This window comes from Fundulus heteroclitus, unplaced genomic scaffold, assembly GCF_011125445.2.
Source record: "Fundulus heteroclitus isolate FHET01 unplaced genomic scaffold, MU-UCD_Fhet_4.1 scaffold_231, whole genome shotgun sequence".
NCBI classification, from domain to species: Eukaryota; Metazoa; Chordata; class Actinopteri; order Cyprinodontiformes; family Fundulidae; genus Fundulus; species Fundulus heteroclitus.
Genome location: NW_023396643.1, coordinates 154,438 through 173,472, shown reverse-complemented (window position 1 = coordinate 173,472; position 19,035 = coordinate 154,438). Strand labels below are relative to the sequence as shown.

Here is a 19,035-nt window from a genome sequence, read left to right as displayed (position 1 = left end):
ATAGCAATAACCACGGAAAAGGAAATTTGCAAGAAGGAGTCTGACCAAGATATTAAAATGGGATATTAAAAGACAGAGATGAATGTTAATGATATTGCCCATAAGATAAACCGGGGCTGATAAAAGTGAAGTAGGAATGTGTAAAAGGCCTGCACTAGATGGTTTACCTTAAATGTCAGTGCTGGTAGGGGCTGATGTGTTTGCCAACTTACTGTATTTTATCTGTATCTTGTCGCTCTTTGCACAGCAGTGTGAAAACACACCAACACATCTTGCACATCAACAGAACAACTACAAATGACAATTTATGGGTCAGACTGGTGCTCTGTAAATGTTACAATTACAGAAACTAAACATCGTGGGTTGTTGTGCTGCTCATAGACTCAGATATCTTGCAGCTTCAAATGGCTTGCTTCATGTTTCCCTGTCAGTGCTGAAGAAAAGCCTCCCCACAGCATGATGTGTCATAGAGGAACGGTGCGATCATGTTAAATGATTTCCCCCTTAAGTAGTGTTTTTGATGGAGGCTGTACTGAAATGTAACCCCCCCCCCCCCCCCCCCCCTGAGGACGACTAAAGATATTCAATTCAATAAGTGTTTGACTTACATTTGACTAGTCCACCTTCTTCCACATGTTTGCCCACCCCCTACGTGCATGTGGCATGTTGTGGCAAACAGCAAACCAGACTTTTCTTCAACATCTAAGTTGGCACGCTGGGGTCTTGGTGTCCTCTGATTATTGCTGAGAATAAGGGAACTAGGGTATGTTTTTTTTTTTTTTTTCATTGCAGGGCTGCATTTAATCTTGCCCTGGGATCTCACATAATTTAATGTAATTTAATTGGTTGGTGGGGTGGCAGGAGAGGGGCTCTCCCAGGGATTAATCCATTCAAGAACTGCCATTGACTATACATGCTTTTATTTGAATATTAATAAACACACTCACATTAATGTATCCATAAACCATTTATTTTCTGTTAAACGCCCATGTCTCTCTTTCTGTCCCTGGTGCTTGAGAAAGCAACAGAGACCGAAGCTGTCAAGCTCAGTGGGGATATAATTGGCACTGGCCCCATGTGGCACTGTAATAACAATCTACGGAAATCAGGGATATAGAGAAGTAAACAAATGCTCTCTCTGACACACATGCTTGTACACACATAGACACACTAACCTCCTGCTTATAGCATGTCATTTTGCTTCACACTCGATCTTCAAGCTCCCATGGCGCTCGTTCTCTTGTTTTGAATTTGCTTCTGTTCATCCTTTCTTTACTGTCCTTGCACCCACTTTTTCTGCCCTTTTCCTGTAACTCTCCCTCTTTGTCATTCCTTCTACTTATGCACTCTCACAGATTAAACAGCATAAAACCCTGCCCCACAAATGCAAATCCTTTCATCAGTGAGGTAAGACCTTCAGTAAAAGATCTTTCCTAAAAGGCAGGAAAATTGGTCCACCTTTTTATCTTAGATATGTTGCTTCTTTGAAGGCTACCTCTTTGGAACAATTAAAGAATTGCAGATGTGAATCTAAGTCTGCAAAAGTTTAGTGCTTTACAAAAGTGTTTGCCCTCTTGGCTTTTTACCTATTTGTTAAACTCCAACTTGTGATTTAAATGATTGGTCTGTACAAAATAGTCTAAATTGGTGAAGTAAAAAATAAATAAATAAAAAAGCAAATGCAAAGAGAACCCCAGAAAAAAGGGCATATGCATTTTTGTTTCCCACTTCCTTTGGTATGAAGCCTCTTAAATGTTCTGATGCAACCAATTATCTTCAAAAGTCATATAATTAGTGAAATGAAGTCCACCTGTGTGCAATCTAAGTGTCACATGATCTGTCAGTATAAATGCACCTTTTCTAAAAGGCCCCAAAGGCTGCAGCCCCACTAAGCAAGAAGCATCACACTATAAAGACCAAGTAACTCTCCAAACAAGTCAGGGATAAAGTTGTTGAGAAGTACAAGTCAGGTTGGGGTTATAAAAAATATCCAAATATTTGATGTTGCCCTGGAGCACCATCATATATATTATCTTCAAATGGAAATCACACGGTACCACAACAAACCTGAGGGCATTAATCAAAAAGGCATCACAGAGACCAAATGGAATGAATGAGCTGTAGAGCTCCAGAGCGCCAGAAAAAAGTTTATACTTAGTGGTAAAAATAAGAGGGCATGTTTTAAGTTTACCAAAAAGCACGTGGGCAATCCCCAAATGTATGGAGGTGCTCTGGTCAGACAACACTAAAATGGAACTTTTTATCCACCAAGGAAAATATTATGTATATTATGTATGGCACAAACACATTACCCCAATAACATTGTCTCCACAGTGGAACATTGTGGTGGCAGCATCATGCAGTGGGGATCATTTTTAGCAGCAGAAACTGGGAATGTGGTCCAAGTCGAGGAAAAGATGGATGGTGCTAAATACAGGGATAGTCTTGAGCAGAACCTCAAGCCTCTGATTTGAGACTGGGGCGGAGGTTCGCGTTCAACCATGACAATGACCCAAAGCATACTTATAAAGCAACACTTGAGTTGTTTAAGGGGAAACATTTTAATGTGTTGGAACGTCCTAGTCAAAGTTCAGAGCTCAATCCAATTGAGAATCTGTGGTTAGACTAGAAGGCCGCTCTTCACAAGTGAAAACCATTCAACATGAAGGTGCTGAAGCAGTTTCACCTTAAGGAATCCCAGTGACAGCATGTGGCAAGCTCAGAGAGATTGATCCAAAGCCACTAGGAGCTGGAATTGCCACAAAAAGTGACTACAAAGTACTGACTTAAGTGGATGCTGAAATTCTCTTTTACTTTGTCATATTTGTTGTTTGCATCACAACAAAAATAAAAATACATCTTCAAAGTTCCAGGCATGTTTCTGCAAATCAAATATTGCAAACTCTCCAACAAGCCATTCTAATTCCAGGTTGTGGGGCAACAGAAAAAAAATGCCAATAGGGTTACAAACAAGGCCACTGTATTTTGCTTTATGCATCCACGATGAAAAAAAAATCTCAGTAAACTAATGCAATTTAATTTAAGTTTGACTCTTACGTGAAAAAACTTTGTTTAAAACCACAGCTTACTTTTTAACAGTACGGGAGCTGTCCGTGGTTCTGAAATAGGTCTACAGGGAGTCAGCTTTCACTTGCCTGACACTGTCAATGATTATACATTATTGGTATCCTTTTTCCAATAAAAAAATACATATACAAATATCTTCGAAATAATTTCTAAGTGACTCATAGTTGTATATAAAACTATTTCAAATGGCTTGGACAAAAAATGGTGGTACGTCTTAACATTTGTTGGCAGTAGTGTTGTATACTATATAGTCACTGGGAATATGGTTTGCATTTATTGAGGGTTATTTAAGAATAGTTTGTTTCCACCCATTCTTGACTACTTTTAGCTTTATTTTGGGTCATTATCCTCTAGGAGGTCTGCAACAGACAGTATGCAGTCTGAATGGGTACTGTATCTGTCACTTCTGGATTAGTAGTATTTAGAGTTTATATTGACCTGGACTGATTTAAGGTCCCCCAAGACAAGCTAATGTGACTGGCCAAATATCAATCCAAAAGATAGTCTCCCAGACACTTTGGTTGCCTCTCAACATGCATTTTGGCAATCTCCGGTCAGGCTTTTCTTTGCTTTTCTGTCAACAGTGGAGCCCTCCTGGCTCTTCTTCCGTGCTGCCTGCTGTGGTTCTAAAAGTGATGGGTGATATGATCAAAAAGTATTGTTTCATATGAAGCCATGCACACTACCATTTTGAAACAGATGCATGTTGTACAGGTCTAAATGTGATATATTGATGTGGCCTTTGTAGAACATCAAGTCCTGTCATGTATTTGAAGTATGTGTGTCACATCTGAGGCCCTCCTGGTTTTGTATAGTTCATGTGTTTTGGGAATTCACAGGGTTTAACTGCATCATGGTGAGATAGGTTTCACCATGCATAGCTATCTTACAATATTTATTTTTGTTCTACTGTATGTTTAAGAATCTGGTTGACTATTATTTGCCTAGGGCAGTGTGTATTTCAACAGCATTGAAATATAATGCAGACACTCTGTAGTCTAATGGGAGCAATATAGTTAATTTTGAATGATTTCTGTTGGCTTTCCTACCACTTACATAATCCACCTAATAAACTCTGGCTTACATTACCTGAACGTTGGGTACAATCTAAAACCGTTACAGTATTTGAATTTAATCTAGCAGCTGTTGTTATAGGGACATAAAGTAGCTTGCAGATGTAGCCTTTACCTTCAACAAGAATATCTATAGCCTTTTTCATGATATTCTCTGACAGCTCTCACTTTTGCTTTTCCTGGTTCCCATTCAGTGTTGTGCAAACAACATTACCAATCTACCCAGATGTGTGTGTTTGTTTCTTTTAAGTAGTCTGAATGGCTGAAAAAAAGCGCAAAGGGAAGTGGCTATAATGTGAGGATTAACAGTGTCTAGAGGATTAATAGGGGCAAAAACAATATCAATTTACCATATTTTGTCAAATAAACAATAGATCACTTGTTTTAACAATCTTTTCTCTATACTGAAGGCCTGCAAGTATACATCGGACAATTTAATTTATTGGATTCAATTTTCAGTGAATATAATATATGGTTTTACTAAGCTGTAAGCATTCTAACAAAATGTTCTGCATCTTTAAGTGACTGTATGTGGTCTTCTTGTATTCCCCTGTTTCTAACTTTATTCCCAGTTTCTTTTATATTTTCCCCATTCCATCTGTTCTTCTCTCACTCCTCCCACCCAGCTACTCCTTCGAGTTTGCATCCCACTGGGCACACCCTCATTTGTATCTCTCACATCTCTGTTGTCTCTCCAGTTAACTTTCTCCATCTCTGGCATGCAAAGAGAAATATATATATATATATATATATATATATATATATATATATATATATATATATATATATATATATATATATATAGATAGATAGATAGATAGATAGATAGATAGATAGATAGATAGATAGATAGATAGATAGATAGATAGATATGTTTATTTTATGCTGCATGCATCCCTGGATAATAGCAACCCATTCACTCAAGTGTTGTCTAAAACAAGCATTCAGCCATTGCAACCATTTTTGTATGTGGCAATAAACACATTGTCTGTGTGTGTGTGTGTGTGTGTGTGTGTGTCTGTCTGTCTGTCTGTCTGTCTGTCTGTGTGTGTGTGTGTGTGTGTGTGTGTGTGTGTGTGTGTGTGTGTGTGTGTGTGTGTGTGTGTGTGTGTGTGTGTGTGTGTCTATGCAGTGCAAAGTAACCGGGTAAGTGTCCTCAGGACAGCGCTTCACACCGTAACAGTCCTGAAAAAGCAGCTGACCAGCTGTCCCTGAGCAGCATGTTGTCTCTTCTATCTTTGGATCAATCATGTCTTCCTTAGTCTCTCTTACAAGGATGTGACATCCAACTCATGGAAATTAGATGAGTTGGGGATAACTAAAAAAAAATTTTGTTTTAACATCCACAAATACAGTTTTCAACTGTTTGTTTTAAACAATCAATAATCCAGTCCTCAACTGACCTCAGTATGGTTGCTAAAATCATGGTGACAATCATTATTGATATGGTGCAGGAAGTTTAAAAATCTTATAATCTGGCAAGTCTGTCTAGAGAAGAGTATTGCAACCTTGTTAAGCCAGAAAGGCAAAATGCAGAAGCATTGTTAAAAGCTATTTTGCCTCTGAGGCAGAGGAACAGGAAGATACAAAGGAAGACGATAAGTCCTTATTCTAGCCGTCCTACAGAGAAGGGGCTACTTAGCAAATCATCTTTCTGGCCAACATCCTGCTGTTTACAAGGGATTTTAAAAGGTCAGCAATGTTTCCATTTCCTTAACAGTGAAGTATAAAACTTGCCTGATGGTTCAAGTCAACTTTATCTGTTTAAATAATAGAAACTTTCTGGTATTGCGATTGCAGCTAAGTAATTAAAAATAAAAACATTTTAACAGCACGTCAAAAGCTCAGTTCTCATTCTCATTTGCATATTGCATTCTGGATGTTCAAAGAAATACTAACATCAAAAAGCATATTATCCAAATAAAGTAGAATCCTTGTAATGTACTACAGTACAAAGTTGCACTCTTCTGTTTTTTATTTATTCATTGCACAACAAAAATCAACAAATAAAACCTCAGAACTGAACCAGAACCTAACTCTCTTCTAACTGGACTAGGGATGCACTGATATGAAAATAGTGGCCAATGTTGATATCTGATATTAATATTTTGGAAGACAGAGTGCAATATCTTTGATCTGACTTGATTCTTATCTTGATTTTTAAGTTACATACACTGGCTACTGAGCCAGTGTATAAGTTTAAGACTATTGGATAAATCTGAGGAACAGATAAATCTGGAATTGGATAAATCTGAGGAAAAAAAATGCTTTAAGCAGTGCTTTCCTGGGCAATAAAATGTTTTTCTGTAATTTAACACAATAGTTGCATTCTGTTGTCACAGTATTTCACTGGAATTTATGTACCTCAGCAAGGGGAAAAGAGTATCATTTACGGAAAAACGGTTCCTACAAACACATACAAACTTTGTTTTGTGATGTTTGGACCTACTATTCTGGATATTACAATAGCCATGTTTACTCTCATATTTTGATGTGCATTTCCACAAATGCACTGTTCTTGAAATTATTTTGCTTGATTTCTTCAAGGGTTTTGGAGCCATAATTTATGTCAAACTGTAATCATTCTTCGACTTGAGTACCGGGTCAGTACAAATACGGATTTGTATGCAACTTATAAAATAAGAATTTATTTAAACAATTATACAGAGACCTGACAAGTGGTTTGGGATCTATACCTGTTGTACCAAAGTCTGACTTTGCGAATGCATCAGAGCTCAGCTTATTCAGGCAAACATAAATGGTAATTTTTACCGGTAATATTTTATCAGTTGGTTTTGCTGTTCTTTTTATATCTATCTTTGCAGGTGTAGAAGCAGACTCAGAGGATGTTATATTGCTCTTTCCCCTTCCTCTCCACTCCTTTTTCACCTTTTCTCCCTTTTAGCATTTTGCCTCATCTATCTCTCTCCTTTTTTTCCCTCTTCAACCTGCCTGCTTCTGTGTCCATTTAATGTGAAATAGTCCCAACATGCAATCTAAGAAAGCTTCTTGCATATTTAAATCAAGCGGAGCACTATGGCGAAAGCAGTAAGGCTCCAATTGTGAAAGTAAAATCTGTTGGGCTCATTTTGATATTAAGACAACGGTTCTTAGTGCCACATTGCCAGGCAGGACACACAAAAAAAATAAGAATTTGTTACTGTGCTTGCTCTCTGAGTTTGCTGAAGGATTTCTATCTACCCTCAACCCTCTCCTTGTGTTCTTTGTCCTCAACAATACCTGATGAACACAAAGACTTCCCATTTCACCAAATTAATCGTCGGATCAGACCTTGCCAGCCTAATGCCTCAGACTCTGAATAAATTCTGTTCCTTAGCCCATCTCTTTCATGCTATTAAAAGGTACCCGTATTAGAAACGGAGCTCAGTGTAGTCAGAGAAATGGGAAAGTCAGATAGTTTTGTTTCTTAGTTTTTTATCAGGGAGGAAGCACAAGGATTATTCTTCTGTCTCAGAGAAACACCGAGATCTTGATCGTGTTTTTTCTTTATTTTCCTGATCCGCTACAATATGCTTAAACGTTTTTCTTATCTGGCCAGCTTCAACCCAACGATGCTGCAGTGCATCAGCTCCTGTATTAAATTTACTCAGAACTTAGACAGAGACTGATAACATGGCCTTGGTAGCCCTTTTTTGAGTTGTTTGCCGAATCATTAAAGGCAACATTATATGGTTTTAGTCATAACAGGTTTAAATCGCCTTTGTTGTAAAAATTGCAAGTGAAGAACTTCTCATTGTCGTAATATCCTAATGACTGAATTATATAATTTGATTTTATAATCTGAAGTTTTGAATTTGCACTTAGGCTTTGCATTAGGCACATCATTTCTCATAGAATAGTTTAGACAAATGAGTTGGTCATAGATTCCAATATTTTAACTTGTTGTACTCTATTGATCGTAAAACTTAAAAAAGAACCTGTAGGATATCCAAACATTTGGCTGCTTCTCTAATGATAACACAATGTGTATTAACATTTAAAGAAAAAAAATGTTTCTAAGACAAATTTACGACAAACAAATTCAAACAAGTTGAACATTTCAGTGCCTATGGTTCTTTTTATGAACAAACCACAAGTGTCCTTATTTTAGTGGGATATTATTGGGATCAACACAAAGCAGTAGATCTGAAGAGAAACGTAGCAGAGTGTGGACTCATCCAAGTCATTACTTTAAACGTAGCTGCAGAGTTTGCCTTGCACCAGCTTCACTAATAGACAGACTGAATATTTTCCCCAATATTCTTTGCAAAACAGCTAAATCTCAGTCTGACTAAACGGGGAGCTTCGGTAAACACCAGTTCTCTATTGGACTTTGACTGAGCCATTCATGCACATGCCATGATTAGGACCAACACGTAGCTATTGCTGTATGTTTATGGTTTCTGTTCTGTTGGAGAGTGAATTTGTGACCATTGTCTCAAGTATATACATATTTTTGTAGTCGCTGCAATCTGTATTTGTAATGATTCCTGTCCCTTCCTGCCTGAAAAACCCTTGCTTGCAGTCCCATGACGTCACTCCCTGCTCCCTGTGCTGCACTTCCAAGCAAGGTCTGAGTGGTTTCACCTGCGGCGGCTCCAATTACTGGGAGTCACTGCACCTGGGAGGAGCACAATATATTCCTGGCTCTCCCAGTATGTAATTGCCAGATTCTTGAAAGCCACCATCTGAGTGTGACAATCCAACATTCCTTGTTTTGATCTCCTGATCTCAACCTGTTTCATTCCTGTTTTCTTCTGACTGCATGCCCCTATCTGATTCTCCAATTGGCTTCTGTGTTCTGGACATCATCTCATCTCTCGACCAAACCTGCCTGTCTCTGTCTCTGTCTGCATTCTCCTGCCTCTGGTTAACGACCCAAGCCTGGACCTCGGACCTGTCTCCTGTCTCTGCCCCTGCTTGGAAACTTCTGTCTACTGTGTGCCTCTCGTTATTGATTATCTCGGCTAGATTCTGGACTCACCCCTTGCCCAGCCCTTCTAGAAACCTCTGCCTTGTGGACTGTTTCCCTGTGCACAACTTCCAAACTGTCAAGGACCTCACCGCTTGCCCTGTCAAGCCACTCTGTGATTCGGATCAGTCAGTGATCCGAATCATCCTGACGGAGCTGTTGGAATCAACGATCAGGGCCAGTGCAACCTCCTGGCATCTGAGAAGATTAATGGCATTCATTCACTGCACTATCACCATCACAGAGTTGTTCCCTGCCACTAACCCTGCTCTTCTCCCCACAGTGATTCCAGTTCGAGCTCCAGTCAGTTCCTGTTCCAGCAACACCGGTTTATTAATAAACTCTTGAAAATACTGGGTGTTCAGTACCATATGCATCCATCCATCAAATGGGGCTGATTGCAAAGGATTGCAAATGTTACACGTTTCCGATTTTGTTTGTGAAAACAAAATAGAAATGTCCTTTCACTGCAATGTGAGTCACTACCTTGTTTTAGTTAATTTAAATAAAACAAAATTTATTCAGGTTTGTGGTTGAAAGGTTACCAAGTGTTATATATTAAATCTGTTGGTAAAGTTTCTCAGTCATCCAGGCCATGATCAATCATAAAAAAGGTAAACTCAAACTCAGAATAGAGGTCCAGTTGTTGTTGTTGTTTTATCTTCTACATTTTTTTGGATAAATATATAATATACAGTTTGCTCTGAAAAGAAATCTATTAGGACGACACACATTTAAATATACATCTCTGTTCAAGAGAATAGAATAACTGAGTTTGGTGTCCAGAATCTATGATCTTATCACTACATTTCCATGTTGCTCAACATGTAATAGAGCAGGGGTCCCCAACCTTTTTTAAACTGAGAGCTACTTCATTGGTAATGTGTCACACAAAGGGCTACCAATACTGACCTTTGAACTAGTAGAGTCAGAGCTCATCTTAAGTCTATGTAAAATGAACCCATTTTTATTCATTTTGTAAAATCTATTTAAATGCATCTAAAATTACATTTTAGATGCAGCTCACTGGATGGTTGTGCCATTTTTAGAATAGGCTCGAGGGCACCACATGCGGTCCTTGGGGGCTACCTGGTGCCTGCGGGCACCGTGTTGATGACCCCTGTCATAGAGTGAAGGGTGTCTCTACCCCTTGAACATGTCTTTCAACATGCCAGGGAATGAGGAGACAGTCTGTAACATTTAGGAGTCCATGGATGGATCCTGAGGGGCTGAAAAGCAGCCGCCTTAAGACATAACATGCAGGAGTCCTGCAGCTTAACCCCGGGCTCGAACTGAATGCGGTGCTGGTTGCGATCCTGATCTAGTTGCAGTTTGTCGCTATCCCCGACTCACACTGCTCTTTGGCCAGCTGCGACTGAGGTTGCGGAAACGGCACTGGCGAGAACAGAAGTTCATGTGGTCCTTTCTCTTGCTATCATCAGAAATATATTTTTTTTAAAACAGCCATGGTTTTAATTTTTTAGGGCAACACTTGCTATGCGTGTGCTTAAATATCCTATTTCATCTTCCAAAAGCTCCTCTGTTTCACCAGAACTTTATCCTGTCTAAGCACCCATAGGTTTCCTGTTTAGCTTGTGCTTAGCACGTGAAAGTCAGGAGCTTGATCAGCCCGAACTGCAAAGCATTCAATGTGCGCCCGGGGTAAAGCTAGGGTTGGCGATGTTTCCCACAAGTTTCCCCAAGTCTCTTTTTGAGTAACACGAGCAAGACCATCTTACCTTGCTCTTCCGCTCTTCAGGGAGATTGCGTGAAAAGAATCTCCCAAATCCACTCTGGCCTTATTTCTTTCTGCTGAGGACTTCCTCTTCTTCTCCTAGACATGAACGTGGTTTGCTTCTTGTGACTCTCAGGCAAAGTCTACAGTGAGAGCAGCGGAGCTACAATGAACGGCTAGCCGCCAACCTAGCTGCTAAGCTAACTGGATACATAAACACTAGAAGTGCACATGTGTAGCCAGCAAGCGGAAACTAGAAAGAACGAGCACACACATTGGCATTACACGAGCACGTCAGAATGATTGGTATGTGGGACAACCAATAGACATGGCGATACCCCCAGAACTTGAGGGAAAGAGGGGTTGAGTATATAATGTGTATGGGTAAGAGCAGGAACAAATCCCTACCCTTCAGACCGAACAGCAGAGACTAGTTAAAGTTTTTACAGGCCTGCAGCTTCGATTCTTTTTACTTCCTTTTTGTGAATACATGATGTATTGACTACTTTCAGGATTGATGGACGATTTTACCTACTATACCAAAAAAAAGTTTCTGAACAGGATTACTAACTATAGCTTTAAAAAGACCGCAAATTGGTGAAATATGTACTGTGGATTATTTTTAATTCTCTCTCTCCTAGAAAAAGTAGTTGTCTTAATGCCAAACAGCCTTACTGCTTTCGCCATAGTGCTCTGCTTGATTTATATATGCAAAAAGCTTTATTACAATATGTGCTGGGACAATTTGATGTTAAATGGACACTGAAACAGTAAGGTAAAAGAGGAAAAAAAGAAGAGAAACAGAAAAGAAACCTGAGATGTCCCAGTAGAGGGGGCAGTACAAACCCAACCTGACAAATAGACAAACAGAAAACGTACGTCACATTCACACTAGTGCCCCCACATGCAAACACTCCTACAAAAAAAGATATATTTTTTTGTGAACCATCCATCCATCCATCCATCCATCCATCCATCCATCCATCCATCCATCCATTTTCTAACACATCCATCCCTTGTGGTGTCGCGAGGGTTGCTGGTGCCTATCTCTAGCTGTCAATGGGCGAGAGGCAGGGTACACCCTGGACAGGTCACCAGTCTATCACAGTTTTTGTGAACCAGCACTCTATAAATAAATTCGAAGTGTAATGGAAGATCATGTATGAAGCAGCAGCTTAGCTCGAGTTGAGTGGCTGAACTCGCTCAAAGACCTCACCTCATTTCTTGCAACAAGGAAAAGGCTGCAGAACAAGCATCAGGCTCATTTTATGATAAATCTTAATCTTTGACATTCACCTCATTTAACTCACAATATTTAGACATTTTTCACACTTCAATATCTTCCTTTTTCCATCTGCAGCAGTATCACACAGAATCTTAAGCATGCACAGACGGATAAGTGGATTTTCAGATGATTATCTCCTGCATGTCTTTTGCATGTATAATCCATTTTACATAAAATGCTCAGTTTTTCTTTTTCTATTTTTGTTAGACTTCTCCTGCTGGTTAACCTGGGGTGTTAAAACTTACAGAGATGTCCAGCGCTTGTGTAGTGTATTCCACAGCGTTCTGTTGTTTTCACTACAGAGGAAAAAGACTCTAACATGTAAACACATATATCCCATGTTTCAATGGATCTTTCACATTTTTCCTCCTTTTCTCTCTCTATCCCCCAAGTCTTCCTCGACACTCTCAATAAGTGACCTAAGTGGCCTGGCAGATTAAATGTGTTTAATTAAGAAGGGATTATATGATGGCTAACATGGCTGGATCAGGATGTCTTCATCTTATCGTTGTGGTTATTATCAGCCGGTGCCCACTCCCCATGGGCAAACACATATGGACAAACAGCTCCCCTCCATATGTCTACTCTGTTTATCCTTCATTTCACAGCTTCTCTTCACTTACTTCCTTATTCTTTTATTTTTATTGTTCATAAAAATATGCTCAAATGACCTTCAACTGTCCCCCAAGCACAGTCTTACACACAGGCACCGTTATTAAAAAGGGAATTTATTGCAGTATCTCAGTTCGAATAGTAAAACTCATGCTATATAGTTTTGATATATTTCAAACATTTCTGTTTATTTCACTGTTTACAGCTTACAGCTAATAAAAATGTCAGTTTCTTGGAAGATTGCTATTAAACATAACACCAATAAAACATGTTTCGTTAACACAGAAATGTCCAACTGAATATTAAATCCATCGACTGTAAAGTACATGCCGTACATATTTGGGTGGGGCCTTCACATTCATGAATTATTACATTGATGCAGGTATCCAAACCAACTGGGAAAAGGTAATTGTCCTTCTTGTAGATTAATGATAAACCACATTTTCTAATCCATATTCAGTAATCACACACAGGCCTTATCATCTAGGCCTGTAGACTAAAGAAATTGTCTAAATAAAACCTGCCAGACAACATGAAGTAGGCTAAAGGGTGTCAAAAAACAACCTATTATGCCCCGGTCAAACCAAATTCAAGAGCAGATTAGAAACAAGGTCACTGACATTTATCCATATTTAAAGGATTGCAAAGCCAGATCCAAAGCTTTGGGATTCAAACCTGCATCATTCCTTCCAGGGTTGGGCATTATACATGCATGTCCAGTGATGGGTGTGGACTATGGAGGACCAAGTCTTCCATAGTGGACAGTGTAAGCGCTGTAAGAAAGTATAGCTATACACCACTGCTGGCTCGGGTTGCTTAACCAGAGAACTAATTTACAGATTCCTTGGTGCCGTTTCCATGGTTTCCATAAAAATGCATGCCACTTTGCTTTTTTTATTGATATGATGACATTTGATCAGTTCTACTACAAAATGTAACATATTTCAACCAGTCAAACATCTGCTGGATTATGCAACACTGAAAAGAGATATTTCTAAACACAATTTAAGATTCAGGAAAAAAATTAAAAAATTATAATTTCCAATGGTTTCTTAGCATTTTAACCTACTGTTACTGAGTCAAATGAGAAAAGGACTCAATATCTCAGTCACATCTGGACTCAAACATTCTACATTGATTCCTAGCTCACATCTGTGAGGTTTGATGACAAGAGCTGCTGTCAAGGGTGGGCCAACCAATTATTAGATTAACGAGCCAATTGCCAATTGCTTTTCTGTTGTTTTATATTTACTGTGGTTATTTTTGTCTCATTTAAAACATTCATTTGAGGATCTGAACTTTTCATTAGAACAAAAGAGCAAAAATATTTGAGGCAAATAGCCTTTCATGGCACTGCTTGTATGGTTTTGGACTGAGGCAGAAATTTTGACTCTTATTATATGAACATTTTTTTAGTCACTCGCGCAACTCTCACAAAATGCAAAAGGAAAATGCTATGTTTCTGCAGCCGCAAAAAGTTAACTGAATTTATGAAAATTTCCTATTTTGTTTGGTTCACAAACACAGTCTGACGTGAGGCTGTAATCATACTGAATTTAACGGTCGGGAAAGTGTTTCAGCGATTCTGTTAGCGTGTGTTATTTTAAGCTACAGAGCACTTAAATGCAAAATGTGCTTAAATGCTAATGACGCAGAACAGAAAAGAACAAAACCAATGTCAGAAACCATAGAATGTGCAAAGAAAGGTTAAAAGAGCCAAAAGGAAGAATTTAACAGAATAAAAGAAAAATGAGAAAATGAGAGGGGAAAAAAACAGCACAAAAGAACGCAGGGTGTTAATGAGCAGAGAGAGGGGTGAAAACGAGGCCAAAATCTTGTTTTAATCATGTGTGGGAGGATGAAAGTGGAGAGTCTTTCCTTTTTCTTCTCCTCAGCACAAAGATAAACACCGTATGCGCAGTTGGTTAAGGTGGGAAGTAAAGACTTGGATCATTTACGTCTGAACCTGAGCAGTGCGCTAAAAAAAAAAAAAAAAAAACATGTATCAGTGTCAGTACTGCAGGTGATCTTTACACCCAAAAAAAGCAGTGCTTTTCTGAACGTCAAACAGCTCCATAGCTGCCTCAGACGGTACGCTCTGACTGAAGACTGGGAGCATTTATCTGCCACGTCTTGATACAAGCCAAACTTTTTACAACACCGCACCCCCAGCGGGGATGTTTGTCCTTTGAACAGGCCTTCAGGCTTGTTACAAACGATCCCTTGGAAAATATGCCCACTAATTTAATCCTCAATTCACATAAGAATCCAGAGGTTATATTGATTGTGTGTGTGTGTGTGTTTGTGTGTCTTTGTGGTCAAAGCATCAAGAGGAAGAGGCAGACAGATGGGTCGCAGGAATCTCCCTCTGAGGGTCTGGAGCTGGAACAGCTAATTACATCTTAATTAAATATGACCTGTGTGTCCGCCGCTCTTCGTCAGCCACAGACCCTGTGTGTGAATGAGGGGGGCTCGAATTGAGAGGTGATGATTGAGTGCAACATGAGTCGGTGTCAAGGGGAGCGTTTCCTAGAATTGTAGACACTTATGGTGTCCATGGTGATCAATCGTGTAAATAAAAGGTGTCAGAGGGTATAAGTGTTACTGTCCTGTGAGCTACTCGCCTGTTGTGGCTGTGAGATTATTTAAAGAGCCCCAGCGACATGCAATGCTTAAAAATGTATCAGATTAGTTGTTGTTTTTTATTGCGGCTCTGGTGTCCATAGTTCTGTTACTTTGGTATGTGTTCTCCATCTGGTTGATTCATTAACGTTATGTCACATTACAACCACAAACCTCAGTGTGTTTTGCAGAGACATTATATAAGAGACCCACACAAAGTAGTGCAGAATTATCACATGCAAAGAAGATAATATACATTTATCCTTTTTTCTAATTGCTGAAAATCTGGAAAGTGTCATGTGTCTTTTGCATGATGCTTGTATGCATGACTTTTGATGTCATGCATCATAAGTCACCTAATTAGTCAGCAGAGTCGACCTGTGAGTAGTTTAATCTCTGCATTAACCCGGTTGTTCTTAGAAGAGATTTGTTACAGAACATAAGGGAACAAACGGCCTCCAAAGGCCAAGGAACGCCCCCTACAGCACAGAGACAAGGTTGTGGAGTAGGTTAAAGGAGGGGTAGGCCATAGAGCAGTTTTCCGAGCGGTGAACCTCATATGAAAAATCCCTCATTTTACAGTGCTACCAAGAGACAACTGTCCACCTAAACTGACTGATCGGACCAGGAGAGCATCAACCAGAGACGCAGCCAAGATGTCCATGGTGACTTTGGAAGAACTGCAGAGATCCAAAGGCCAGCTGGGAGAATATTTTGAAGTGACGATTATTCAAACCACAAATCTAGCGTTTATGGAACAGTAAGGAGAGGAACACCATCGTTGACAGAAAGCCAGCAGATTGCCTCATGCCATGAAAGGGGCACAAGAAGCATGGGGAGAAGGTAGTGATAGGAAAGGGATGCTGCATATCACCCTGAAAACACTGTGACACATGGCGCAGGCAGCATCATGCTGCTGCGATGCATTCCTTTACCAGGGACAGGGGAACCATTCAGAGCTGAGGTTGGGAAGAAGTCTTTAAAAGAGTCAACGACACAATCAGGATTTTGTCCTGTGATATTGTTTTTCCAAAGCAAAACCACCCCGGCACATGAAGGCAACCAGCTTCTCTATATTGTATGTTGGAAATACTGCAACATGACGTGAAAAAAATTAATATGAAAGATGGACAGAAAAAGATATAGGGCAATCATTTTAGAGCCTGCAAAAGACTTAAGTTAGGAGTGCAGGTTTATACAGCTAGAGCTATAATTCAATGGTTAAGCTTAGGGATCTGCAACAATCCAGAGAGCCATTTTGCCCTAAAACCAGCTAAAGAAAACACTTTTAGAGCCGCAAATTATACATGACCATTTAAAAAAGACAACTTTTTTAGTATTTCAAATATTTTAATATTTCATTATTTATAGATGAGGGTCTACTCTAGAAAATGTTTTATTATTTCTTACTAAAATTTTATAAAATGTATTTGTAATTGTTAATGTTTAAAATAAAAAAACTCACAACCTTTGATAAAAGAGAATGGGTTTTCTTCTATGGGATGATAATAATTGCAAAAGGATAAAATAAAATTTCCAACTTAACATGACAAAAAATACTACTGTTATTTTGTGTCATTCAATTGTGGAAATACAGTACAGTTATGAGATGAAAAAACAAACAAACAAACAGAAAAGCCGCTGAAACCTACATTTGTTAATATGTATCTTAATATAAGATATCTATATTTAAAAACCTTAGCTGGCTCTCTATAATTTTAGCTAAAGTTATTTAGAGTAATTGTTGAACCACTTGCAGCTCCGAAGCCACAGGTTGCATACCTTTACATTATTTGTTGGATTGGTACAGTTAAAAAGTCTAAAGCTAAATTGTATTTGAATATCGGTGGAAAAAACATTAGAGTTGCCGTTCAGGCAAAATCTAAATGTAACTGAGGTTAATTTGCCAGGATCATAGCTATGATAAAGGCTTTCAATCTCAATGTCCGCAAGCATAGGTGTTCTGAAGTGATATTTCTCCAGATTTCATACTAAGAACATCTATTCATTGTCTAACCTACAGGGGAATTGGCACCTATCTCCAGGGGAGACACAGGGTACCTGGAAAGATCCCTAGTCCAGTCGAGACAAACGACCACACCACACAGGGCAATTTAAAGAGCCCCACTTATTCATCCCCCATCAACCTAATAGTGATGTCTTTGGACTGTGGATCCAGAGAGAACCCATGCATGGACAACATGCGAACTAGATTTGAACCCAGGACCTTGTTAATGCACGGAAACAGTGCTACCAACTGCACCACTGTGTCGCCCACGGTAAGAACTATCAGAAATAAATGCATAAGACTGTCCTATCAAGCTGCAATGGCTAATAATACAATTATCACGTTTTCAGACACTATTTCTTAATTCCATTTGGTAGAACTTGTTTGATGCAGCATGACATAAACACTTTTCGAGGTTAAGAGGTGATAGACTGCTGAAACTCCTTAGGAAACGACAACTAACGTTCACTGCTAAAACAGGACACCTTGCAGATACAATACAATGAATTGGATTTATGTCCAGCAGCTGGATAAACTACTTAACTGTGTTCAAACATCATTCTTATTTATCGCAAAAAGTATTATTCCAATAATTACTTGCAAGATTCAGTATCGCATCTATTCCTAATATCAGCACGCATGCTTAAACACAAACCTGGATCCATGCAGAACCGAAGTATGGAGCTCCTGGCCACACAACTTTTAAAAGACAGCACATGAAGTAGCACCTCCCTGAAAAAGCATGGAGGACAAACCAGAAATCTTCTACTTTCCATAAAGTGTGCTGTTATGAAACACCAGAGCAAAACGAGCAGAGGCTGAGCTGACAGGTTTTCCGCAACCTGCAACCTGAAGAGATGGCTGACATTTCACAGCACAAGTTTTCCCTCTCTGTGCCTAACAAGCAAACCTTTGGAACGGATTTACAGCAGCAAGACTTTTGGCCCAATGCAGCCGCTTTCTCGGAACCGATAAGGCCAAGATACAGGCGACTGCTTTTATCTATACCAAAAATTGAAACAAAACCAAAAAAGTTGATTCCTTAAAGGTACAGCAACCTTCTTCATCGTCTGTAGCATGTTTTATAATGTTGATTATCTGTGGCAACTCTGACATTGAGGTTTTTTATATTTTAATAGCCTCTTTAGTGTAAATTGCCCTAAAATAGCATGTTATGTGAAGCAGCTGGATTTCATGATACACCAGTTTTTTTAAGGAAGACCAAGTAATTTATGTCAGGAGTGTAAAAGAGACCGAAACTGTTTTGTAGTGGAAATATCCATCAGTGACAAATGAATTAGAAGTAATTCTTGAAATTGTGTTGCTAAAAGGACAAATAAACACAAGCTAGAGCTAAAGGATAAACGTCTGACATAGAGTACAGGAAATTGTTTGAAATACCTTTTTATACAGATCAACGCATCTGGATGTTATTTAACTGCCTTTATCTACGCAGTTTTTGTCCAAGAAACACGAAAAAAAACCCTACCGTTGTTGGAGCGCATTGCTCTGGCGGTGATGCCGTTCGTCCCAATTGGATGATGAATTCCAGCTCCATCCACCGCTCCTGCCTCCCCCGGCTGCTTCAGAAGCTCCGTCAGAGTCCTGAAAGAAGGATGGGACACATACAGGACAAATTAT

The 19,035-nt window shown here is 39.2% G+C and overlaps 1 protein-coding gene across 2 annotated transcripts in view; it reads right to left on the bottom strand.

Moving 5' to 3' along the window:
• The window catches only part of LOC105933496 (protein shisa-8), a 158,889-nt gene that overhangs the window by 66,881 nt on the left and 72,973 nt on the right, over nucleotides 1-19,035 (bottom strand). For both annotated transcript variants that reach the window (XM_036129842.1, XM_012873072.3), the window contains exon 3: nucleotides 18,884-18,999. In XM_036129842.1, coding sequence (XP_035985735.1) covers nucleotides 18,884-18,999 — 116 coding nt within the window. The remainder of the gene's footprint in view (nucleotides 1-18,883; nucleotides 19,000-19,035) is intronic.